At 53.0% G+C, this 26469-nt stretch overlaps 1 protein-coding gene across 6 annotated transcripts in view; it reads left to right on the top strand.

Annotated features, from left to right (window-relative positions):
• GAS7 (growth arrest specific 7) overlaps positions 1-26469 on the top strand; it is a 204752-nt gene that overhangs the window by 100653 nt on the left and 77630 nt on the right. For 3 of the 6 annotated variants that reach the window (XM_036341604.1, XM_036341609.1, XM_036341606.1), the window contains exon 2: positions 25713-25833. The exons of 1 other annotated variant lie outside the window; for it this stretch is intronic. In XM_036341604.1, the coding sequence (XP_036197497.1) occupies positions 25713-25833 (121 nt within the window). Of the gene's footprint in view, positions 1-13717; positions 13986-19655; positions 19783-25712; positions 25834-26469 lie in introns of those variants that run through there. 2 more of the 6 variants (XM_036341605.1, XM_036341607.1) reach the window with 2 other exon arrangements.

Below are 26469 nucleotides of genomic sequence, written 5' to 3'. Positions count from 1 at the left end.
AACCGTGTCATTTCACCTCAGGCCCCACGGATGTGCACATGTCCTCCCCGAGGCTGCTGTGCCTGCTCGCTCGCTCCTCGGCCCCTTGAACCCCTGCTTGTCTCTCAGAGTGCTCCGTGCGGGCTGTGCCTCAGGCCACCTTCTCTGACTGTGTGCCTTGCTCCTAACCTGTTTATTCAGCTCCCTCACACGCCTCCTCCCCTCCCAAACGTTCTCATCAGCTGATGGGGTACCGCTTTTCCATAGACAGAGGAGGACAGGTTTTTCGTGGTTCCTTCTGCCCCAGACACCTACCTGTGCTTCCATTCCAAGGAAGGTGAGACCCAGGTTGGGGTGCCCTGCTCTGGGGGTGAGGGAGTTGGCCACACATTGACAGCCCTTGGAGAGGGTGCACGGATCCCCTGGAAGCTGGCACCCAGCTGCACCCAGGAGATGATGGTGGCAAAGAGGTCTTAGCGGAAGGCTGCTCAGTACAGGGTGGCTGGTCAGTTCAAGGTGGGATACTAATTCATGCTTTCAGTCTAGGATGATGGTATTCAATCCTTCAAAGGTAGGGAGCGCTTTCTCCAAATGCCTGCCTATGCAGAGACCTGACAGTTAAAACCAGGAGCTGCGCACTGGTGGCCAGTGGGCAAAGTCAGGAGCACAGCTGTGGGTTTGGGTTTATGCTTTGTTTTCGTTTTTGCCCACGGTTTCATTTAGACATTTTTGAGTTGGTTGCCAACATCTAAACATCAGCAGATTTCACATTAAAAAATTCTGATTTCCAGCGTTTCTTGCAGAAATGGGTAGTAGCCCATCATTCTGTGTGGCATCGATATGCCAGTGATCAGTGGCAGATTTTTGGTTTTTGGTTTTTAAATATATATTTTTATTGTTGACAGTATTACGAATGTCCTCCACCCCCACCCTCCTCCTCTGTCCATCCCCTACCCGCCCCCGCAACCCCAAGGCCTTCACCACACCATTGCCTGTTTCATGGGCTATGCAGATAAGTATATAAGTTCTTTGGTTTATCTCTTCTTGTCCTCCCCCCTCTCCTTCCCCCAGGTATGTCAGTCTGTTCCATGTCTTTTTTCTATGCTTCAGGTCTTATTTTGTTGGGCAATTCATTTTGTTCATTAGATGCCACAAATAAATGAGATCATGTGATATTTGTCTTTCTCTGACTGACCTGGAGACCGTTATGCTAAGTGAAATAAGCCAACCAGTGGCAGGTTTCCCAGTTTGCCGCAGTCCCCACCCATCTCTTCTGCTCCAGCACTGAGACCTAGAATGGCACGGTTGCCATCCTTCATTTGATTTGTGGTGTTTTCCTCATGTTCAGAGACATGTGAAACACATCCTGCATGCGTGTCTATGAAAAGAGGGCCATGCTCTTCAAGATGCTTCAGAGTCTGTTTCTGAAAGTGAATGTATCCGGCTCCTACAGATTAATGTTCTTGAAACAGGGGTAGAACAGACTCCCTTTCCCCTCTCAAGTCAGTGGTTCTCAGAGCGTGATTCCTGAACCCCAGCAGCAGCGCTCGAGGACATTTTAGAAATGCAGGCTGTGGGGTGTCACCCAAACCTGCTGCTTCAGAAACTGGGAGGAAGGGGCCAGCAGTCTGTTGTAATGGCCCTTCTGACCCGACAGACAGAGCTGAGGTATGGATAGGTGCCGGGGTCCAACCCCAGCAGGTCCAGGGGTTCCCAAAGGCGTAGACGGAGTCGGCGAAGAAGGAAGGACACGGAGACAGTGTTCAGTTGATCAGCAGCCTAGCCAGGATCTCCAGCCAGGATCTCCAGCCAAGTTCTGGTCTGGATCTCCAGAGAGGTTCTGCTCAGGATCTCCAGCGGGGTTCTGTGTCCATGTTCTCTTGCTAGGTTCTCCAGCCAGGTTCTGTAGCCATGTTCCCTCACTAGGTTCTCCAGCCAGGTTCTGTCCAGGTTCTCCAGCCAGGTTCAGTCACCAGGTTCTAGTCAGGTTCTCTTGCCATGTTCTATCCAGGTTCTGTAGCCAGGTTATGTCTCTAGGTTCTTCAGCCAGGTTCTCTCGCTAGGTTCTGTCTCTAGGTTCTGTGGCCAGTTTCTGTCCAGGATCTTTTGCCATGTTCTCTCCAGCGAAGTTCTTCTGTCTCTAGGTTCTGTGTAGGTTCTGTCTTCTATGTTCTGTCTTGTTACTTCTGTATTTATACCAGTTGATTCCAATCCTATCAATCTCTATTCCAAAGGTTAGGGCGTTTCTTATCTCCATTCCAGGGAGTAAAGATTATGTAGCTTAAGCATGATTGTTCATAGTTAAAGTGATTAATTACCTGCCTGGCACTTAGTTAAGAGGTTTTATTCCCTCCCTAACTTCAGGGGAAAATCCTTACCTGGGGAAACAACCTTTCTCAGAGACCTTGGTTAAAACACATAGTGCCAAGAAGGTGAGCAAACATATTAAGAACAGTATGCCATATATGCCAGGTCCCTTGAAACAGCAAGCATGGACCGGCTCCCGGCAAGATAGGGTGCCGGCACCTGTCGTTGTCCCGCTCCATCCTATATGACCCAGAGGAAGGAAAGGCGGGGACCCCTGGCCTAAGAGAATGAGTTAGGGGTTCTTCCCCACAGCCTCCAGGCAGAGTTCTGTGTGGGCTCTGAGGGCTGGCGGAGTCCAGCCAGCTACGGGATCTCACAAATCCCAGTCCCTTTTGTTCGGCACTTCCATCTGTGGGTGCCACGGGTGCCACAGTGGTGAACAGCCTTCGAGGGTGCCTTCCAGGGTCCTGGGAGAGAGATGGTCACAGGGCCGGCTTCCCATGGAAGAAACGGCGTGTGATGGTAGCAAAGCAGACCAGGGCACGGAGTCTCATCCCGAGAGATCAGTAGGAGGCTCAGGCTTATCAGAGATGTCCAAGCATCTATGGCCTGTGTCCTTAGGTGAAGACAATATGCCAGTTCTTTAAAGACATATGGGTAGGCCCTGGCCAGGTGGCTCAGTTGGTGAGAGCATTGTTCCGATATACCGAGGTTGTGGGTTCAAACCCCAGTCAGGGCACATACAAGAACCAACCAATGACTGCATAAAGAAGTGGAACAACAAATCAGTGTTTCTCTCTCCTTCCTTCTCTCTCTAAAATCCAAAATAAATTTGAAAGCATATGAGTAAAAGCCCAGCACGTGAACCTTTCAAGTCTACAACTGATAGCTCAGAGCCAGTGGTTCTCAACCTTCCTAATGCCGCGACCCTTTAATACAGTTCCTCATGTTGTGGTGACCCCCAACCATAACATTATTTTCGTTGCTACTTCATAACTGTAATTTTGCTACTGTTATGAGTCTTAATGTAAATATCTGATATGCAGGATGTATTTTCATTGTTCACAACCCACAGGTTGAGAACCGCTGATCTAGGACAACAGCCGTCAGCGGTTCTCAACCTGTGGGTTACGACCCCTTTGGCGGTCGAACGACCCTTTCACAGGGGTTGCCTAAGACCATCCTGCATATCAGATATTTACATTACAATTCATAACAGTAGCAACATTACAGTTATGAAGTAGTAACGAAAATAATTTTATGGTTTGGGGTCATGAGGAACCGTATTAAAGGGTCGCGGCATTAGAAAGGTTGAGAACCACTGTCCTAGATGGTCACGTGGCTCTGTCTGCTTTCCTTCTGGCCGATGGCTTTAATGACTCCAGTGGGCAGTCCCCGCAGGCCAAGAGAGTGCATTCCCCAAGTGTATCTACTTGGGGGGCTCTAGGCCCATCAGGGGCTTTCTCAGAGCCCCCAGCCACGCCATTGCTACCTGCCCCCCCCATTCTGTTCATTTGGGACTTGGAGGCCTCCGAAGGCATTTCAGTGTTAGCCCCTCCTGCGTACAACAGATACACACACGGTGCTTCTCCCTCTGCCTTCTTGTCTCCCTCTCTGCCTCTACCCTCACGTGGGTGCCCAGGTGACCCCAGGAAAGTAGAACCCCTCTTTCTCAGTGGGCTGACAAATCCCGGACTGAGACCAGGGGAACTCCATCTATTCAGCACACACTTCCTGGGTGTGGTTTCTGTGCCTGGGAACTTGGGGAGCTCAGACACCGGGGTGAGGACTGCTGGTCACAGGCAGCCCGATCACCGCCATGGGGGTGAGGAGCAGACCAGCCTGCCTGGGAGGGAGACAGGCGGGGCAGGGGCTGCATCTCCCAGGAGACAGCAAGAAGTGAGGCCTTGGCCCCTGGGCGGAGCAAGGCGGGTCCCTGTCCCGGCTGGAGCGTTGGCCCCACGCTCCCAGATTTCATGGGAGCTGAGCTTGGGTACCACCTTGTCCTCTTGTTCCCTGTGGGTGGGGCTGCCTTCCCTGGCTCCCAGCTCTGCCGGCTCTTCCAGCTCAAACTCCACTGTGGCTCTCAGTTGACTTTCTTCTCAGGTGTCATTTCAGCGTGGTGGCTGGTCAGGGCTCTTGGCTGTGGAAATGCTACTCTGGGCACTTTCCTTCTCTCCCCTGGCACCTCGCTGCTGTTAATGAGGCTCCCCCCACTGGCAGTCCACTATTCCGTTCTCCTGTGTGAAATGGGTAATTAGGGGCTGGCTGATCATGGCTCCCACAGAACCTCTACCTGGAGTATTCGCCTTTGGACAGGGGAGCCCAGGGCACCCTGCGGGCCAGCCTTGGGGACAGGGGGTGGGGTGAGGCGGTGGCTTCTCTCCTGATGTTCTCGTGAGGGTCGGATGAGCTACAAAGTTCACGATACTGGCCCCCACAGCTGGGGCTTCAGCAGCTGGGAACAGCCAACGGTACCTAGTGTGGCATCCAGGCAGTGGGACCGACCCTGCCGGTGTGCAGTGAGGAACAAAGGAACCTAACCCTAGCCAGTTTGGCTCAGTGGATAGATCGTCAGCCCGTGGTCCCGGGTTCGATTCTGGTCAAGGGCCCGTATCTCGGTTGCAGGCTCGATCGCTGGCCCTGGTCAGGGCTCATGTGGGAGGCAACCAATCAACGGGATCTCACAAATCCCAGTCCCTTTTGTGCAGCCACCAGCAGGTATTTCTCTCTCAAATAGATGTTTCTGTCTCTCTCCCCCCACCCCCCCTTCCATTCTCTCTAAAAATCAATGGGAAAATATATCCTCAGTTGATGATTAACAAAAGAAGAAGAAGAAAAAAAAAGAGAAAAGGAACCTAACCCGTTGTCCTTCCTGTTATCCAGCCAGTCTCACTGTTAGGAGCGTGTCCTGTGGAGGGGTGTCCTTTCCTGGGGTGTCCTTGGCGATGGCAGCAGGGTTCACGTGAAGGTGTCGGCAGGAGCTCCCGGACGGCGGCCAGGGCCTTGCTGGGTTAGTTTGCAGCTCTTGTCCAGGGCTGTGTTGGTCTTGGTCTGGTTTGGGGGAGGGGTGTCGCCTGCTTTCCAGTGGCCCGTGGGGAGGTGGGTGTCTTGGCTCACGATCCTCTAAATTCCAGCCTTGTGCACTGGGCGCTGTAACTCCAGTTCCCGTGCCCTCGCTCTCGCTCCTGCGATGGGCTCCGTCTGTGTCAGAGGAGGCAGGGTGTGTCGCTGTGCGCAGGTGGCTGGGCTGCTGGGGACACCGGCACGGCAGTGCGAGTGACTTGGGGGTTGGGGACTTCAGCCGATGGCTTTCCTCCCAGGTTGCTCCGTGATTTAATGGGGACAGGAAGTTGGGGCAAGGCTGATATCACGGAGGATCCACCGTGGTTTTGGCCCTCAATTCTTTACAAGAATTTAGTGACGTAGGTGGTGGTATTTCTATATCTATCTACAGAAAAGGAGAAAAAAAATGAGGCTCAGAGAGGTGACATGACTTCCCCGAGGTTCTGGAACAGCGGTTCTCAACCTGTGGGTCGCGACCCCTGTGGCGGTCGAACGACCCTTTCACAGGGGCCGCCTAAGACCATCCTGCAGATCAGATATTTACATGACGATTCATAACAGTAGCAACATTACAGTTATGAAGTAGCAACGCAAATAATTTTATGGTTGGGGGTCACAGCATGAGGAACTGTATTTAAAGGGCCAGAAGGTTGAGAACCACTGCTCTAGAAGCTGGGTTTGGGAACAAGCAAATGGATGTCTGTGGGCACCCGAGTGACTTGTGGGGGCTGTAGCTTCTGTTCCGTACCCATGCCCACATCCCAACGCATCCATGCCCACCTTGTTTTAGGACTCCCTGTCACAGGGTGGTTCCTAGAAGTTTCTGGAATCTTCTAGGCCCCCTTGTTGGGACGGAGATTTGCATTTTAATGAGTGGAAAAACATAGGCAGAAGAGGATTTGCCAAAGGGAAAATCAAGTGCGCTCATGACTTCACTCCTCTTGTGTGCACAGCTGTTTCCTCTCTGCTCCCCCTCCCTTCACGGGGCTCACCGGCCACAGACATGGGCAGTGGCTCAGGGTGAGCGGAGAGCCAGACTCGATGGACAGGGTCACCTGGCACAGGACAGTGATGGAGTCAGCCCAGGATCTGTCCTAAGTGGGGCTCTGGCTTCTGCCATCTGACCAGAACTAGTCCCTTAGGCATGATGGCAATATCCGCACCAGGACTGAGGAGGAGGAGCCTGTGCTTTGGGGCTGGGGAGCCTTGGTGTTCAATCCCCATCTGTCTCTGGGCCTCAGTTTCCCCATCTGTAAAATGGCAACATGGGATCAAATGATCTCTAAGTTCCTTTCCACCCCTAATTTGGAGAATGTTCTTTACTGTTGCTCATGCTATCTTAATTCAGTTCATTTTCTTAAAAAATACTTCCCCCCACAATTCCCTGCCCAAGTCTTCCTGCCATTTGAAACATCATATAATAAATCCTAATCTGATCAACAGTGTTCATTTTAGGAAATGGCGAGTGAGATGAGACATGCCAAGGGAGATTTTATTAGTAAATTAAATTATCTAAATATTGTAAAATAAGACTATATTCGTATATTAGCTCATGATGGAGTAAATATTTCTTTACATGCATTAAAATAAATATGCTCATCATGGAAAATACAGAAAAGCAGACATAATAAAAAACATTTAGTATTCTTTCCCCCTTTTTTATTGTATATATTTGTCTACATAACTGGGATCATATAATATATTTGGAATTTTATATGCTGATTTGGGGGAAGGGCAGTGGTTTACTGATTGTAAACATAATAAACACATTTTAAAAAATCAAATTTTTATTTTTTAACTACAAAATTTTTTAATGTAATAAAATTAATAGTATAATTAAAACAGCCAGAGGAGTCCCACAATACAGCGCTGACCTTGGTTAACATTTTTGTGTGTCTCCTTAGTTCTTCATAGGGTGGGCACAGCGTTGGTTTTTGGTTTTTGTTTTTTCCATAGTTGAGATCATGCTGGGTACTCTGATTTCTAAAGCCGGAACTACTCTTAGAAGATGATATAAAGAGGGTTTTGATGACAGAAAGCATCAGTCACTGGGTGGCTTATTAGTCTTTACTTATTTCAGAGGGGGGAAAGACTTGGTTCATTTAAAATGAATTTTAAATATACAGAAAATCATTACTCAAGTTCCCCAGCAACGACAGTGGCCACTGTGGTGTTCTACAAGCGTAGCCTTGCCGGGGCGAGGGAGGGGACAAAGGCCTTTTGTGTGTCGATTCTCCCAGCAGTGTCCCTAGAGCCTCAGCGTTCCCCCAGGTTGGCATGTGCGTGGATGCAAAAGGCAGCATCAGCTCTAAGTGTCCCCAGGTGTCCAGAGGCTTCGCCGGGACTGGCCTCGAAGGATGTTGCAGGAGAAACACATACCTGTTTACAGAAAAGAGGGAGGCAGAGGAGGAGGAAATGCTTGGGCCCAGTGTAGCCCTGGGCTGGGAAGCCCACCAGAGGGCACACGGTTTGCTGGATTTCTGAGTTGGGGGTCTGCACTGAGTAGAAATCGGTCAGGCACAGGTGCATTTATATGCTTCCTTCTCCTTGTCATCTCCCTAATTGCGCTTTCTCTCAGTGCCTGGGTGTGAGTGGGCGGGACCCTCACTTGCAGCCTTAGAGAACCTTCCTGTTTCTTGCACATGAAACATGGCTGTAACTGGGCTGGCTATGGACGTCTCAGATCTCCAACTTGCAGACAGAATATCATATGTGCAGTGCCGTCCGTCCCACCATTCAACAGGTGTTTATAGAACACCCTTAGTGATGGACAAGATAATGAGCGCGCCCCACGAAACGCTGGCTTCAGTGGCATTCTCCTTAGCGCTCGTAGAGGGGCAATGCCAGGCCCTGTGGAGCAGTGAGTGAAAAAACTGATTCCCTAGGTAACGTTTCCCTTTGCCTGTTTTTTGTTTTCTTTTGTTTTGTTTTTGCATGATTTTAAAATTACCTTTTATTATTTTTATAATGAATTATTGATTTTAATCTATTCTGGTCTTTTCTAACGGAACACTTCTTAATCACACATTGCTTCTTTATTGCCTTTTCTGTCTTGCGATTTAGGGAGTTCTTTTTAAGTTTACCCTGCACTTTATTGAATTACGTTTTTATATTTTTATTTTTTTCACATCCGCCTACTGTGGATTTAAATAAGCAATGTTGTGTAGTCCTTACCTCATCCGTTTGCTTCCTTGGGTCATTCTTTCTGTGTTGGCTGTTTTTTTCCATTGTGAATTTCTGTTCCTCTTTTAGGGAGCTCACGACTTTTCTTGCATTCTAGTGGTTTCCTGGCATTTTCTTCTGAATTGTTTTCTGAGATGTGCTCTTCCTTAGAGCCTCTAGGATGGCACATACTCACCCTGGTTCCACATGCTTTTCCCGCCTTCCTTTATTCATTCCTGAACAAGGCAGGACCTGTGTAGGTGTTGCATCTACCAGCAGACAGAGTGCATGCATGTAGACTGCCGCTGGCCGTGGCACCTTGATGGAGGGGTAAATCCTTCCCTCAGTTGCTTGCCAGTAGCTCTGTGATGGGCACATCTCCCAGTCCACTTCCTGTTTGCAGACCGGCTCTCCCTTGAGCACTGCTGTTCTACTGCCTGGTTCTCTGATATTCTGATTGATGAGGGGCCTTGGACCCGATCGGGCTGAGTGCAAGAAGCTGCTGCCAGTCACCTCACAGGAGCCGTTGGCCCAGCGGGCCCAGGGCCAGCCACTACCCACATCCCCATTCGTCCTCTCTCCTGCTTTCTTCTCTGTTGATCTTCCCTCCTTCCCTGTGTGTCTCACGCTCACAGCCCCTTGGGTGCGAAGATCAGGTTCCCACACCCACCCCTCTTTCTGAGCCAGATGGGAACAGGGCCTCCTCCTTGTAGTTGGTGAGCACGTTCCTCGGTGTCTCACTTGGGCACTGTGAACTTCCTATTTCTTCTTGGGACTCTCTCCTCAGTTGGTTTCTGTGACTCTAATTCCAGGACTCACATTCATCCCTTCCCCACCATGTAGCCCCTGAGTCTGCGCCATGGGCTGGGTTGAAGCAGAAAAGAATGAAGAGCTGGTTCTTGCCTTCGAGGGTCCTGGAGAGGGGCCCCAGGGTCTGTACGCACTGGAGGAGGGCACTAGGGCAGGGCACGGGGTCCAAGGAGTAGCCGGGAGACTTCTCCCATCACATAAGTGAGAACATGCCCCAAGGTTCAGCTCTTCCTCCTTCTCTATGAACCCTGAGCCAAGCCCTAGGATTTCGCGGCCATCCCCACGCAGGTGCTCCAGCTCCATGTGCTAAGGACCAGACTCACCCCGGTTGCTCAACAGTCACTTTGAACCTAAGTATGAAGCCAGCGCATCTAGCACGCCCTCCCAATCCTACTCCCACCACAGCTGATCTTGGCTGGGTTACTCATCCTAGTTTTCTTGTTCCCTGAGGAATCAACTTCTACTTTCTCCCAGGCCCCCCACGTCTCATCAGTCACCCAGGTTTATGCTGCTTCCTACTTGACATCCCTCTGCGCTGGGTGAGCCCTTTCTCTCCTTTCCCACTGCCAGGCAAATTCCATATTTTCTGAGAAGCCTCCCCCGGGCCTGCCCAGCTCTGGGTTCTGAAAGCTCTTATTGTCTGTCAGTTTATCACTTGGCACTTAGTGTAGACTCCCTTGTTAGTTATATCTCCTTTTTTTTTTTCACTGTGTTTGTGACTTATCTTCCCCATGTCAGATGCCCAGTCTTTTGTATTGTACTTGCCCACATTGCCCACAGCATTCAGGAAACGGTGGTCGGTGACTGTTAGTTACTATCAGTAACTTGATTGGTCACGTAGCCAAGGGGCTGCTTATCAGGAGTTGGGGGTCTTCGAGGTCCTGCACCCTGGAGACTGCACCAGCTCGTGAATAATTCTTCCCTTCGTTACTGTGAAGCAGTTAGAAAAAGTGAGTCATCGCCATGCCCAGATGTTCTTCCTTATTAATAATCTTTATGAGACAACACAATTTGTTCTATAGAAGATATTGGCTTTGCCCTGGCTGGTTGTTCAGTAGTTAGAGCATTGGCCCGTGGACCGAAGAGTCACAGGTTCAATTCCCAGGGCACGTGTGGGAGGCAACCAGTCAATGTGTCTCTCTCACATCTCTCTCTCTCTCTCTCTCTCTCTCTCTCTCTCTCCCCACCCCGCCCTCTCTCTTCCTGCCTCTTCTTCCTCTCTTCCACTCTCTCTCTGAAGATCAATGGAAAAAATATTCTTGGGTGAAGATTAACCAAAAAAAGAGGAAGAGACGGGCCTCTAGTGAACCTGGCCTGGGTATGTGTATTTAAGTTTTCAACCCAGCTGAAACAAAGACTAAGAATAAGAGGGTGGGTTTCAGCTGATGCCTTTAAACCCCAGAAAATGCAGCTCCATGGAAATGATTGTGTCTTTTTGCTTTCGGATTTCCTACTGTTTCTCATTTGCTCACATGGCCCCATATGTGGAAACCTACCTGTTTGCAGAAACCCAGAAAGGGAGAACAACTCAGGCTTTTCACAGCGACTCTAATGATAGACGACGATCCATCAAGCAAAAGAAAAGTGACTTCCTCATTCAGAACCTGGGGTAACCCCAATGGTAACCCCCTAGATTGCATTTGCAAGTCGTACACACCCCGATATAACTTTGGTTAGAATCGAACACCCACAGGGCTGGTTGGTGCTGCTTGGTGCAGGTCGGAACAGTTTAGCCTCATGAATAATAGTGGCCAGAAAGGTCCCTTGCCCTTGGCTGGAGGCCACAATGGGAACTGCCTCAGTTTCCCTGAGATGGGACCATAGTGAGCCCTGCTATGGATGCCCCGACCTTGTTTTCTAGTCTTCTTAATCACTGCACTCACCCAGGGGCTGGGTGCACACGGTTCACCTTCCCTGGAGACCCTGCCCCTGTGCATCTTATGAGGTGGCTCACATCTCCATCTAAACCAGTGGTTCTCAACTTTCCTAACGCCGCGACCCTTTAATAGAGTTCCTCATGTTGTGGTGACCCCCAACCATAACATTATTTTCGTTGCTACTTCATAACTGTAATTTTGCTACTGTTATGAATCGTCATGTAAATATCTGACATGCAGGATGTATTTTCATTGTTACAAATTGAACATAATTAAAGCATAGTGATTAAGCACAAAAACAATATGTAATTATATATGTGTTTTCCGAGGGTCTTAGGTGACCCCTGTGAAAGGGTCGTTCGACCCCCAAAGGGGTCGTGACCCACAGGTTGAGAACAGCTGATCTAAACAAACGTGTATGTGTGTGTGCCCGTGTGTGCGCAGCGCACGCACTTGTGTGTGTGTGTGTGTGTGTGTGTGTGTGTAGTGAAACACACATAACTAAAAATGTACCAGTGCAACCATTTTCAGTAGCTTTAAAAACATTGACCTTCTTGTGCAACCATCATCACCGTCCATTTCCAGGATCTTTTCATCATGCAAAACCGAAACTCCGCATCCGTTAAACAGTAACTCCCCAACGCCCCCTCCCCCCAGCACCTGGCAGCCATCATTCTACTTTCTATGTCTATGAGCCTGACTATTCTAGGAACCTCACAGAAGTGGATTCATACAGTGTTTGCGGTTTTGTGACTGGTTTCTTTTTATTTCGCATAATGCCCTCAAGGTTCATTCATGTTGTAGCATGTGTCAGAATTTCCTTCCTTTTTGAGGCTGAATAATGCCCCATTGTGTGTGTGTGTGTGTGTGTGTGTGTGTGTGTGTGTGTGTGTGTGACATTTTGTTTATCATTCACCCATCAGTAGACACTTGGGTTGTTTCTACCCCTTGGCTGTTGTTAATAATGCTGCCATAAACGGGGGTGTGCAGATATATCTGTTCGAGTCCCTGCGCTCATATCTCTTGGTATATACCCAGACGTAGCCTTGCTGGATCATATGGTGATTCTATGTTTAATTTTTTAGGAGCTGCCATACAGTTTCCATAGCAGCTGGACCACGTTACATTCCCACCAGCAGGGGTTCCAGCGTTTCACGTCCTCGCGAGCACTTGTTTTTTTCTGGTTTTTTGATAGCCATTCTGCTGGGTGTGAGGTAACATGTCATTGTGCTTTGCATTTTCCTAGTGGTTAGCGAATCGGAGCATCTTTTCACGTGCTCATTGGCCATTTGTAGATCTTCTTTGGAGAACAGTCCTTGGCCTGCTCCTAATTAGGTTGTAGGATTGTAAGTGGTTGCTGAGCCTAAACTATTTTGTGCCCAGGAAGCAGCAGCTCTCATCTTCAGTCGCTGCTGATAGCAACAATATGGCCAGCCTTTACTGAGCCCTCACATCCCCTCGCACAGTGCTAAGTGTTTGTATGGATTTTCCCCCCTTTATCCTCACAGCCACCTATTGAGACTATGTTGTGATCATCTCCATTTTACCCTTGAAGGAACCACAGTGTGGAGGCCTTGCTGCTGAATCAACAGGGTGTGACCCTGATCAGACTGGTCTCCAGGGAATAGCACCGAATTCCTAGCCCCACCCACCCAGGGAGCTGGCATTGAAACAGCTTCTTCAGTCAGCAGTTCATCCACACACACGTTTGAGAGAAGTGATTTGATAGGAAACCACCCCGGCCTCAGGACCTGGGTCCCCACAGAAAATCCCATTTTCTTCCATATAGAGAATCACTTCCTAAAACCCCACAGAAACGTGGGGCATTTGAAGTGCTAAACCCTCAGCTGCTCAGAAAACGCTTTCTCAATGGAACGATGTGACACGTTCACCAAGGACCCAAGTCCCCACCTAAGTTCATTTCGTGGGAGGAGGCAGCATTGTTCTCAGGGTCCAATCCTTTCCCCACTTGCAACTAACAGCTTTGTGATCAGCAGCCCTTTTTCATCTGAGATGCACAGCGTCTCTCGCCCGCAGTCTGTCCGGATTTGGAAATGGGGAGGGAGAGGGAAGGCAGGGGGCCCTCATCGTACCCCTCTGGGCGCCAGCTCCCCGGCCCTGGGAAGATCTAATGCAGGCTTCTTTGGGGATCATTCTCTGTTCCTTTTATGTTGGGCCTTATCTGGCCTTGGGTTCACACAGCCCGGGCCGGGGCCGGGGCCAGAGCCCTGACTTCGGGCTGGGAAGAAGCTGGCGGAACATTCCCCAGCAGGGCTTGGGCAGACCCAGGGAGTCCCGCCTAAACTGCAGTGGACAAAGGCGCCCTTGTCCGCAGGCCTGGGGGTGGGAGGCATCTGGTCAGTGACACAGGCTTGGCCATTGTATGTCGTGACCTCAGCCAACTTTTTTTAGCTGAGAAAGGGGAAAAAGAGAGAGAGTGTTAAAAAAAAAAAGGGGGGTGGGGTGGAGAAAGAACTCCCCGAGAAGCTGCATCTGGAAAGTCCGGCGGCGATGACTTCCCACAAGGGCTGGAGCGGATTTGGAAGGAACTGTGCAATGTAGCGGGTTCTTTGTGAAAGAGCCGCCCTGAGAGAAGCCACAGGAACATCCTCTGGGTGCCCGGAGCCCTGACCCGGGGAGCCGCTCGCTTCAGCCTCATTTCCCGCAGAGGGTGCCATGCGGAGGCGGCTGGCGGGGGCCTGGCCCTGAGTCCGGGGACTTCAGACGGGACCCCAGCCTCTCCTCCGAGTAGCAGCCCCCAAGGAGATGAGCTGTCCTCTGATGGTAAGAACTGGCCCTGCTCGCCTGCCCATGTGTGGGCTCAGCTTGCTTTTCTTCTGCGTGTTTCCACAATGACTTCGACGTTTTAAGGAGGCAGCTCTGACAACCTTGAGCTGTGGGCGCCAACTGTGAAACTCAGAGGGCCTGGGGGCCCTGAGTGCTGGGGGCGCCTTTCACGGGCCCCAGGCATGAGCAGGGAGGAAAGCATACTGGGCCGTTGTGAGAGAAGTCCGGAGAAGAGGAGGGGAGGAGGACAGAGATGGAAAGAGGGATGTCCGTGGCGGGGGAGGGAGTCTCAGCTCCCCCGGTTCCCCGAGCAGCAGAGTGGTGCTTGGATTTCTCTTGCGGCGACTGCAGTCCACCTGTCACCGCCCCGTCTAACTTTCCCACATATGAAGCTTGGCTTACAGCCATCTACCCACTGCCTTCTGCCCCATGGCCCAGTTCTAGCCGGGACACCACAGGGTGAAAGCCCATCAGGGGACATAGCTTTCCAGAAGGTAGTTGAGTATCTGCCCCGGAGACCCAGTGTCCCCATGGTGTTTCCAGGCTGGGCTGGATGCTTGTGTCCAGTTGGATGGTGGTGGCAGTGGCCATAATGGAAATAATGGACGCTGTCCTGAGACTCGGGTAGACCTTCCTGCTCCTGGAAGTGAGCCATCCCCTTCTTTGGGAAACGGGCCCTCTCATCAGCCTAGACCTCCGTGAGCACCGCCCTGAGGCTCTGGCAGCTGGGGAGGTCCAGTTTCCATGGAAAGGCTTGTCCGTGTCCACACCTCCCTCCGGAACACTCTCTTCCCCACTTGGCTTCTGATGGGGCCCGAACCGGTGCCAGAGAAGGAGATGGTGCTCGTCACCCAGGCGCAGCCACTGATGGGCCAGTTCACCCCCTAGAAAGTTCAGAGCAGGGCTGCCCAGCGGTCAGGGCACATCTAAGTTGTCCCCAGGGCAGGGCCTGGGGCTCTGCATTTATAATCAGCTCCAAGGCTGCTCACGCGGGGACACACCTGAGAGACGGCGGTAAAGGCCCCAGACCGATAAGCCAGGACCTGGGGGGCTTAGGGGGTTTTTGGGAAGAGGGATTCACAGAGAAGGTGAACACTAGGGACATTCAGGGAGCGGGGAAGGGCCTGGGCAAGGCTCTTGGCAGAGTGGGTCAGGCAGACACGGAGGTGTGTGGGTTTGGGTGTGGGCGGTCGGCGGTGTGCCCACGCGTCAGAGGACTGTGATCGGGGTGCAGGGCGAGTGGTGGACAGAAGGGCTGACAGCCAGCAGGCCCGGAGCAGTCCACTGGCGTCTGCCTGGGCCTCGGGGCGAATTCCAGCTGCAGATGCAGGGGAGCCCGGGATGCCAGGCAGAAAGCAGAGGGCTGGCACACAGAGCTCCGCTGAGTGCGGCTCTGGGTGTGACGGGGCGGGGCAGGCGACGTGGGCCCAGGGGTCAGAGGACTCACCACACTCACCACAGCGAACAGTGGAAGCCCAGCACCCGGGCGGGGAGGCAGGTCCCAGGCGCTCGGGCCTGGGCAGTGCTCCAGGCACAGGCTGATGCCTCTGAATCCCGTGTCTACCCTTGAATGTGACTTTGCCTGGAAACCATCTGGTCCAACTTCTGTATTTTCAAGATGAGGAAATTGAGGCCAAGCCGCAGAAATGGGGTGGGTTGCTCAAGATCTGACAGCAAGACAGCCCAGCCCAGCCCTCGCAGTCGCGTGCAGGCCGCAGAGCGGGGGTCCCGAGCTTGGGAGCAAGGCCTCGCGCTCACCACGTCTGGTTCTAAGCCCACCTGCGGCAGAGGCCCAAAGGTGCGGCTGAGTTGGGTTGGAAGGGATGGTACTGACTTGGGGAAACTGTTCCAGCGTCAGCCTCAGTCTCCCTCTGGTGTGTGTGGCTCAGAAGCAGCTAAGCTTCGCTGGGGCCGGGTCTGCAGTCAGAAATCTTGGCTGGCATCACCTGGCGCACAGGCATGCGTGTGTCTGGCTGAGCACAGACATGTGCTCCGGTTTTCCTTGGTGCCCTCCGCCCGCCCCGGGCGACCACAGAGCTGGGTAGCGGGATTGCAGTCCCATCAGCCACCCCGGTGCCCTAATGAGCTCAGTGCCTTTCTAAAGGGCACCGGCCCCAGAGGAAGCCTGCCCTTGCCCCCAGGGCCTCTGTGGGCGGCAGCTGCTCACTGGCCCTTGAAGTTCCTGGCAGGCCGCTCTGCGCGGTACCGCCTATGACAGCTGAGCTAGCAACTTTCAGCTCCCTCTTCACTTTCCTTCTTCAGTCAGTTTTGAATGAAACGGGATGTTTGATAAACTCGGTTACAGGGTTTTCTTCAGAGGTGTAGCAAGGTTAGAAAGTGTCAGAAACATGGCATAGGGCATGATGGGGTTTTGCATCTTAATATGAAAGGAAGTCTGGGAAGGGCTTCACTAGTAGTTCTTTTTCTCCTGTCCCCTCTCCACCCCCCCCCCACCCCCACCCACCCCCACACACACACACGCCAAGTGTTAGCAACTGTTCCCAGGCTTTCTGTCTGCAAAGAAATTGGCCCAGGAGTCACCTGGAAGGGCCCTCACGCTACGAGGAGCTTCCTAGGGAGGTGACCTGCTATTGGGGGTGACCGATGGTGGCCGAACCCCAAAATGTCCTTCAAAGGCATTCTCTGGGGACATAAACTGGTAGAGAGGGTCTGGGAGGCATTTGGAGATTCCTCAGGGCGACAGAAGGCATTGAGCTCCAGCCCCGCTCCTTCCTGGAACAGAGGGGACGTTTCAGCCCCAGAGGCCAGAGCAGTGGCTGGCGGCACGGCAGCTCTGAGCTGTACCCTCCGCGGTCAGTGTCTCAGCTGGGGCCTGTGTTCAATGCCTTCCATTCCTGTTCGGTCTTCACTGGCGTCTTGGACAGCGCTTCTTCCCCCCATCTGAGCAGATTTAGTTGACTACATAAAACCATCTCCAGCCCCCAAGAGTTTGGGGGAAACATGTCACAAAAAACAAAGTCATGGGTTACGGACATTAACGTTCCTGTCAGGTCTGGGTCGCCTCTTTTGCGTGTGTGACTGCTGCTTTTGTATGCTTGCGCTTGCCCTTTAAATGTCTTGCCATTTCCCCTGTGGTGGCTTTGGTCTCTGTGACGAAAGACGGCCCGAAGGTGGCGGAATCCCGGTGTGTGAGGTCAGGCGTCCCCGGTTTTACAGATGAGGAAATAGCCAGAGAGGCACAGGCCTTAAATCACAGCGTGGAGTCGGGGACACGGTCTCTGTGCCCCGCCTGCGTGCTTCCACGATGCTGCTGCGGCCCGAGGAGCAGGTAGGCTCCCAGGGGCCAGGCGATGTGTATCTGCCGGGAAGGGGTGGGAGGAGAGGGACCAGCCTTCCCCGGGCAGCTGTGAGGAAGTTGAATGATTGGGTAGAAGGTCTGTTAATCACAGGTGCAGGCAAAGTCACTCGGAAGTGGTAACAGGCCGAAAACAAGCTGCAAAACTTCAGGGTCAGACGGGCCTTAGACATGCAGCAAAACGTAGGGCCTTTCTCTGGGGTTCCCCAAGCCCTCGCAGGCCAAGGTGAGGAAGCAGCCGCAGCTTCCCAGGTGACCCCCGGAGCTGTTTGTATTTCGGGAGCACCGGTGGGAACCCCTTTCCCCCCGAGTGGCCTTAAACAGCCATGAGGCCTTCGGGCACCTGCTCCAAACCCCCGTCATCGGCAGGAGTGACCGTGATATTCGGCGGCACAATCCTGCTGTTTGGCCAAAGCTGAGGCTCTGAAGTGGGCGCCTCTCAGATCCGTCATGCTATGTGGTCCCACTGGGCAGATGCCACCAGCTAAAGCCGCAGCCAGTTCCGTCCGAGAACTTTGCTGACTGCCAGAGGTCTTCATTTCTACGCTGTTTACTTTGGAACCCTGTAATCGGCCCTTCCCTCTTGTATCTGTATGGCAGGTGCAGTGATAATAAAACCTCTTTCCTCCAGTGTCGGAGGATTAAGCGCTCACGCGGGAGTGTGTGTAAAGCCGGCGTGGAAGCCACTTCCTACAGGATCGCTTCCTTCCCACCCTCTGCTGTGTGTCCCTCACACACTTCAGGTCATGGAATGGCTTCTGCACCAAGAGCAGCCGCCCAACTCTTCCTTGCAATTCCCAGAGTCGTTTGCAAACTCTTTCTGGACCCTTGCCCCTCTGCAGACCTCGTCTGGCAGCTGAGCGGGCTGTCCTGGGAGGGCTGACTTCCTGCAGCCTTGCAGGGGCTTCACTGTAATTGTGTTCATCAACATTCCTGGGTAACCAGATCACTCCATTCCTCTTTAGGATCAGAAAATAGAGTGTATTGTTCTGTGTCCTCTCCCTGCCCAGTCCTGACAACAGGCCCAGCTCAGACCCGAGTTGATTGGCTTGCAGATGGGTGGGCAGGGTGCCTGGGGCTCCCTGAGACTCCCAGGAGCTCGACACGTGTGCAGGCTCAAAAAGGTTCGGCCTCAGGCCCGTGGCTGGCAGCGCTGTGGGTGTTGGGAGGAAACTCCCATGGCACTGATGCCCACCTCTTGTCATGGGTGCCAGTGACATCACAGCGTAAGGCTTCCTGTATTCCATGTTGGATATCCATTCAGTCAGAGCCCCCCTCCACCCCTCAGAGCTGGGATTTGTTCACAGTGGGGCACGCACGTTGCTGGGACGGCCATTCCCTGTCTACTTGTTTGGTGAGATCGCTTCTTTAAACCCGTTTAAAGGCCAGTTACTACCACAATCCCAGCTTCCATCCATCCATCCACCCAGCTGTCCAATATTCTGGGTATACTATGTGGAGACCAAGACGAGGAATAAGATTGAGGTGGCCCTGCCTTCTTGAATTTACAGTCTGCTTCTCTGTTGTGTGGCTTCTTCTCCTCCCTCTGGCCAGGTCTCCAAATCTCTCATCCTTAGAAGAGCATGAAGATGCTGCCAGCATCCATCCTCTCCCCACCAGCCTGTAACACCACCTGCAGGGATATGTTTCCCAGGATGCACTGCGCCATTGCCATGGTGCCCTGCCTCCTCCCCAGCCATTTGCTGTGAGCCGCTCTCTCTGAATGGAAAGGCTCCAGAGCCGGAGAGAACAGGACTTTCGCCTCTGAGGCGGGGGAGAGGCACCCTGAGGCTGCGCATCGCTGTGGGAGGTGCGGCCCTGCTTCATGCGTTGTGTCTTAACCTGTAGCCTGAGGAGATGGCCTTCCCTTGGGTGGCGGTTCCCAGCTCTGTGTAGGCGTCGCTGCACCCTCAATCGGTGTCCAGCAGAAAGGTGTGGCGTGGGCCTGACTCTCCTTGGTCTTCGTGGCGGCTCCCTCACAGCCCCTGTCATTAACTAAGTGACGGTGGAGCCCACTCCTGGCACTGGGTCTGGGACCCCTCAGGGTCACTAGTCACCAACCAGCTCCCAGGGGCTGAGGCCTTCCAGGCCCACCCAGCCTGCCCTGGCCGGTTCTGGGTGTCCAGCTGGCCGTGTGGCTGTGGAAGGGAGAACTTGCTGGCGAGTCCTTTATGGAGCAGCCTTCAAGCGCTGCCAATCACGGCACCGGGCTCATTAGCAGTCATTGCCATGGCAACGGGTCTGCCAGAAAGTGGCTTGTTAGGCAGACAACTTCAGACATGTTATATATAGATCTGGGAGTGGGGGTGTGGAGCCCAGTGGGTATGACTTTCTTTAGAGCTTCTATTGCTTCTGGGTTTGGGGTGTGAGAAGACGTGGAATGGGGGACCTTAAAACGGTCTGATCTGGCTGCTAAATCAAGTGTCTGACGACCACCCGTTAACATCGCCAGGTAGCGTTTGCTCACACCTGCCAAAGGTAAGCATCCGGTGCTCCCGGAAACCTCCTGAGGGGCAGGCAGGCGTCCCGGGTTGAACTTGCAGAGGCTGTGAGGAGCTAAGTGTGGGGGCTGCACAGACGGGAGGCTGCAGGGGCAAGATTGAATCTCTCTGAAAAGAACCTATTTGAAAGGTTTGGACTAGGGGATAGGACTCTTTTCATGCATAAGTAGCCATGTAGCTAAACACTGTCTTTTCATAAATTGTGCTTATTAAAATGTTCTGCTCCCAGTTTCCATTTCAGCAGCAAGGCTTTCTCTTAGTTGCGCCTCTAAAGCTGCAAACCAGTCTCTTCCGAGGTCAGCGAGCGTAGGCTCCCCTAGGATGCATGTTCAAAGGTGGCTTTCTAGGCTCCAGGTTTTGGTGGTTGGATCAGGGCTCTGGAATCTGCACTTTAACCCACATCCCAGGGAATGACGGTTGGCCCCGGGGACCACATTTTGAGAAACACTGCTGTAGGGCGATCTCTTTTCATATCTGGGTGACTTCTCTTTGCTTGCAGGCTCACCCCCCTCTTCCCCCAGGGGGAGTCCATAGCCATCATTAAAAGGACAGTTTCTTTCGATGTGTTGACTTAAATAATGAGACAGGGAAGCCAGCCTGCAGCTGGGGAACGTGACTGCTCAGATGTGGGTGGTGATATTTCTGCAGGTCTCCTGGGGAGGCACGTGCATACTCGGAGGTGCGACCGGCAGGAGCGTCAGGGCCGAGTTGTCATCCTCCTTGGGCGGGAGCTAGATGCCAGGTGGTCAGGTGAAGAAATGGGGTTGATTCTGGGGAGATGGACTGGGAGTAGCCTGGATTTAGGGAGCTGGATGGCAGTATCTAGACCAGCCGTGGGCAAACTACGGCCCACGGGCCGGATCCAGCCCGTTTGAAATGAATAAAACTATTGAAAAAAAAAGACCGTACCCTTTTATGTAATGATGTTTACTTTGAATTTATATTAGTTCACACAAACACTCCATCCATGCTTTTGTTCCGGCCCTCTGGTCCAGTTTAAGAACCCATTGTGGCCCTCGAGTCAAAAAGTTTGCCCAACCCTGATCTAGAACAAAGCTACTATTTTTAAAGTTTGGTTTTATCATTTAATTAGCTGCACAACATGGGGCACGTTATTAAATTCTCTGATTCCTAGATTTCTCATTTTAAAATGGAAAAAATGGCATGTATGTGCCAGGCTTGTTGTAAAGATTAGTGCTAAGTGCCTCAATCCTTGGCTCACTTAGAGACATGTAGCAAGTGATCAAAGCCATTACCAATGGCAGAAATGGGGTCTGAGTGAAGGCCTTCCTTTAAAATATACTAGTGTGTGTGTGTGTGTGTGTGTGTGTGTGTGTGTGTGTGTATTGATTTTAGAGAGCGAGAAAGGGAGAGGGAGCGAGAGATAGAAACATCAATAGCCTGCCTCCTACATGCCCTCTACTGGGGATCGAGCCCACAACCCAGGCTCGACCAGGAATCGAACCGGCGACCTCTTGGTGTATGGGGTGAGGCCAACCAACTGAGCCACACCGGCCGGACCAGACATTTCTTGAGTACCTATTAGGCTAGGGTTCTGAAGTGGTCTCGAAACCTTCTGATAAAATAGGGTGCGTGTGTGCGTACACATGCATCCAATGTGGGGGCAGAAGATCCCGTTTAATTCAGACTTTCAGAAAATGGGTTTCCACATGTACCTGGGCAGGCTGTTCACTGAACAAGGGGACCCAGGTGAGGGGCCTAGGGGGGCCGAGACCTAGTCTTGCCCCCTGGGGATGGCCCATCCAGGGGAAGAGGCGGCATTTTCTGACTCCCACAGAGCCGTCCTGGGACTCGGGCTAAGCATCCCCGGGCTGAGCAAAGCATCCTCATCTCTGCCCACTCCACTCCCTCCGCCCCTGCTCCTTGTGGTAGGACCCGCACTACCCCTGCTTTCCATGCCTGTTCCCATGGGAAAAGCTGACAGAGTGGAAGGGGAGAAGCCAGAGGACTAAGGAAGGGAAGGGAAGGCTTTAACTTGGAAGGAAACTAATTAGAACAGTAAGTTGGCAGAGACCTTAATTATCGGGTAGTTGCCCCGCTGTATCCTCTCGGTGGCTCTGGGGCCGCCCTCCCAGGAGCCTGCGCCTCCACTGCCACGAGGGGGGAGGGAAGGCTGGGGGTTTGGCCTCTTAAACAAGAGCCTGCAGATTGGGAGGCCGACTCCTGCCTCGTCTACCTCTTTCTAAAACCGTTTTTATTGTGGTAAAATACACCTCACATAAACTGTATCATCAGTGACGTTTAGAACAGTCACAGTTTTGTGCAACCGCTGCCACTGTCTAGTTCCAAAACGTTTTCATCAAACAAAAAGGGAAACGCTGCCCCCCTCTGCACCCCTGCAGCCCCCGGCCACCCTTCATCTGCTTTCTGTCTATGGGTTTTCCTGTTCTGGACATTTGATATAAATGAATCATCCCAGAACTTGGCCTGCTGTGTCTAGCTAATTTCCCATGCGTGATTTCAGGGCCCATCCATGTTGCAGCGTGCATCGGCACTTCATTCCTTTTAATGGCCTAGCGTTGTTGTTTGTGCGGTTACATCACCACAGTGCGTTTCTCTGTTCATCGGTTAATGGCCATTTGCCTTGTTTCCACCCTTTGGTGATTGCGGATAATGTGGAACAGGGTGTACAGGTGTCTGGGTGCTGCTTCACTTCTCTCGGGGGGGGGGGGTGCCCCGTTGTCTCCACATCTTTTGGCTCCTGGCTGCTGCAATCCAGCCAACAGGATAACTTCCTTCTGGGAGAGGGAGAGGCAGTGCTGGGGGCCTTGGGGGATGGAGGCGGAGCACTGTCAGCTGGCGGGCAGAGCGGGGACCCCTGGCCGTTCGGGGGGGGGGGTGTGGAGACCACCTTTCCCACGTTGGCCAAATTAGGAAATTGGCCTGGGTGCCCTCCTCCCCCCACTCAGCACCCCTGGCCCTTCCTGGCTCAGTATCGGGAGTGCCTCCCCGGCAGGCACTTTCCATAGCGTGCAAGGTGGTGGGTCCCACATGTCCCAGATGGGGAGGCCTCAGGGCAGTATGGCACCCGCCTGGTCATCTGTGTCCTCAGATGTCAACCAGAGCTCTGACCCCTCACACTTATTTATGTAAATAAGAGAAAAGCACGTGCTCTTGTGGGTTTGGGCTGGGGGTCGTCACTTCACAGGTGGGACACAGGGTCAGAGGCTCGGTCCGCTCACTCCAGCAGCCCAGCTAAGGGGAGTCCTCCTCGCTGCCCACCCTTTCCCCCCGAACCCAGCAGCGGCGTCTTCACGTGGTGACCGCCCCAGCAGGCCCGTGTTAAGCCGGTCGTCTTGGAAACAGAAAGCTGGGGGAAGCGACTGTTACTGGTGGCATGTTAGACGCAGTGATGGGGAGGGTGGGGCGAACTTCACGCCACAGTAGGCAGAGGTCTCACTCGCATCCAGACGCCCCCCTTCCCCTGGAGCCCCCCCCTCCCCATTTCCTGAGTATTCTTGGTGACAGGCACTTTCCCAGGCGCGGAGTTTCTTACTGTCGGTCTCCACAGTGTGTACCACGCTGGGCTAACATCGTCCCCGTCTCACAGATGCCGAAGGAGGGCGGCCGGTGTGTCATTTCCCTGGGCCCCAGGCTGCTCAGTGGCTAAGTCCGACTGAGCCCCAGGCTGGAGGGCGGGTTCACTTTGCTGCTGGGTCTCTCTCTCTCTCTCTCTCTCTCTCTCTCTCTCTCTCTCTCTCTCTCTCTCTCTCTCTCTCTCTCTCTCCTCTGAGTCCCTGCAGCCTCGTTCTGCCCGTGCCAGTCTCTGCCCTTGCGGAATGCATTCTCTTTCACAATTTCCCACTTCCTCCCAGCTTACCCGACAAGCCCCAGTCCGGTCTTCCCTTAGATGCTGTGCCTCAGGCAGAAGCAACTTAGTTCTAGACCATTTCTTTCTTCGGTCAAGCCCCCTGACCTCCCTGTTCCTGTTTACTCCCAACCCCACAGAGGCAACATGTGTGTCTCCTGTACTGTGGGTATTTCTCTCTCTCTCTCTCTCTCTCTCTCTCTCTCTCTCTCTCTCTCACACACACACACACACACACACACACACTCACACACACTCACACTCTCACTGTACTCATCTTCAGGCTATTTGTCGTGCATATATTTTGACCATCTTCAAACCTGGAGAGGCCCGAGCAGTGTCTGGAGGCCCCGGTAAGCGTGCCCAGGTGTGTGCTGGGGCTCAGCGGACATGCTGTGCCGGCGAGGAGGCTGCCTGCCCGGCGGCGGTCCGCCCCTCTGGCACCTGGCGGTCTGGAAGCCACAGAGGTGCTGCGGGTCAACAGGTGTGGGAGACAGAAGCGTTCAGGGCAGAGGGGAAGGTTTTTAATTAAATTGTGAAACTTCATAATGAACAGACAGGGAGGACCATGGGGAGCCGTGCTCACTCGCAGTCCCTGGAGCAGCTGGGATTGATCTGATCCCCAATCCCCACTGAGGGCGTGCAGGGCTCCCCAGGAAACGGAAGTACGGGCTCTGCAGTCTGCGGAAAGCTCAGCAGTTTGGGAGCCGTGTCTGTATTGCTCACTTGCCAGCTATTAAGCCGTGGTCATCAGTGACCCAAAACTGCCTCGTAGGCATGGCGGGGGGATGCTGGTGACATTTAGGGGCCGGTTAGTTTTAGTATTTCTGAACAGGGTCCGGCTTCGCTGAGAAAATCATGGCTCCTGTCCTGCTGTGGCTAGAATACGGTCTTTATCCATTTATTTCTCCGCAAGGCACAGAAATTATGTGAGCTAATTGGGCCCTTTTCTTATGTTTAAGTGTTCTTTAACTAACAACTTTTATTTATTTTTTTTGTTGTTAATCCTCACGTGGGGATATTTTCTCCATTGCTTTTCAGAGAGAGTGGAAGGAAGGGAGGGAGAAAGAGAGGAAGAGAGAAAGAAAGAGAGAGAGGAACATTGATGTGAGGAAGACTGGTTGCCTCCCACACGTGCTCTGACCAAGGGCGGGGAGCAAACTTGCAACTTAGGTACGTGCCCTTGACCAGGAATTGAACCTGTGACTCTTTGGTGCCCAGGCCATCGCTCTAACCACTGAGCACCACTGGCCAGAGCTAATAACTTTTATTTTTGCGTTTATTGAAGGAAATCTAGATGGAAGAGTTAAGCAAAAAGAAGGGAAGACAAACTGCCCATAATCCCACCGGGAAGCACCTGCTGTAGCATCTGTGTCTCTACTAGTTTCTCTCTGTTCTCTCTGTTGCTCTCTGATTATTTTAGGAAAAGCTCCGTGCGCGTGGTTACGAGAATTAAGCTGCAGATAAGTGCATGTGGTGAAAGGGCACCCTGGGTTGTCTCAGACTCCAGTTCTCCTCGCAGGGTGATTTGGGCACTTGGAGAAAACCCACCTCGCTCTTCGATTCATGGCGTTGTTGTAGAAGGTTCCACAGCTCGCTCTGTCAAGGCTTGCATGGATGGTTTCCGGTAGCTTCCCCAGCAGGCCCTGGCCTCGTCTGCGTCTGTGGCTGTGCTCAGCTGTGCTCGGTGCTCCCTGGGATGTCAGGCTGCAGCGTCCACACGGGAGTGCGGGGAGCGGCACCTCCCACCCCGTGCAAGTGCCTCACCCCCGAGGATGGCTTTTTAGGGGCTGACAGAGGAGAAAGCCCAGTGTTCGCTGAGCGGCACTTCCCTCTGTCCTGGGGGGAACCTGTCCCTCCTGCGGTGGCTCTGAGGCAGCAGGCCTCCTCACACCTCCCGCTCAGACAACCACCAGACTCACACAAGCGCGGCCTGTGACCTCCCTTAGGGAGGCCTGTGGGCCACGCATCCTCAACGCCGAGCTGTGCCAGGGTGACTTCATCTGCCCTGACTTCCTGGTTGAAAAATGGCTGCACAAATGCCAGACGTGTGTGACCTTTCCTTTCCTCCTCCACAGAAGCCTGGGATGGTCCCCCCTCCGCCGGGAGAGGAGAGCCAGAGCGTTGTGCTGCCCCCCGGCTGGCAGAGCTACCTGTCCCCCCAGGGCCGGCGCTACTATGTCAACACGACCACCAATGGTGAGTCCCGCTCAGGAGTGGCCTGCGCCAGCCCCGGGCTCCTGTCTCTCTGAGAGCCAGGCTTTCTCCTCCCTCCGCCACCTCCTGGTTTTTATTTTCTTCAGAAGCTGACCTGAGAGACGGCTCTCCCCACAGTGCTGGGCGGCGGGGGTCTGAGCCTGGATGGGGAAGCCTGCCCTTCAAGGCTGGGGTCCTCCTCGGACCCTTACAGCCACTCGGGGTGTTTGCTGAACCGAACCTCTAATTGGGATGGAGAAAGGTTGTGGTCAGCAGCTAGTTTGAGTCAGGGCGAGCGCTCGAGCTGTGCGTGCTGTCTTGGGGTCTGAGTGTACTAAATGACGCAGGAGTTCCCAGGCAGGCATCGCAAGATCGATGCCTCCTGACTTCCCCACCGCGCCTCCTGCTCTCACCCGATCATCGCACTGCCTGAGTCTTGGCATGTTCCTTGGGAAATACTGGGGCTACTTATGGATGGTTTATTCTAGCAGATAGCAGGTTCTGTGTGCATCTCCGAGTTGAGGTGGGACCGCACCTCCATGCCCCCAGCTACTAGGGACTTCCCGGGCCTTCACAGTGACTCCAGGATCCCGGGATGCTGACTGCAAGGTGAAGGAGTGGCAGGTTACTCCAGCCAGC

The sequence above is a fragment of the Myotis myotis genome, unplaced genomic scaffold (assembly GCF_014108235.1).
Source record: "Myotis myotis isolate mMyoMyo1 unplaced genomic scaffold, mMyoMyo1.p scaffold_m19_p_17, whole genome shotgun sequence".
NCBI classification, from domain to species: Eukaryota; Metazoa; Chordata; class Mammalia; order Chiroptera; family Vespertilionidae; genus Myotis; species Myotis myotis.
Note: the sequence above shows the minus strand (reverse complement) of the source record. Positions and strands in the feature narration are given on the sequence as shown.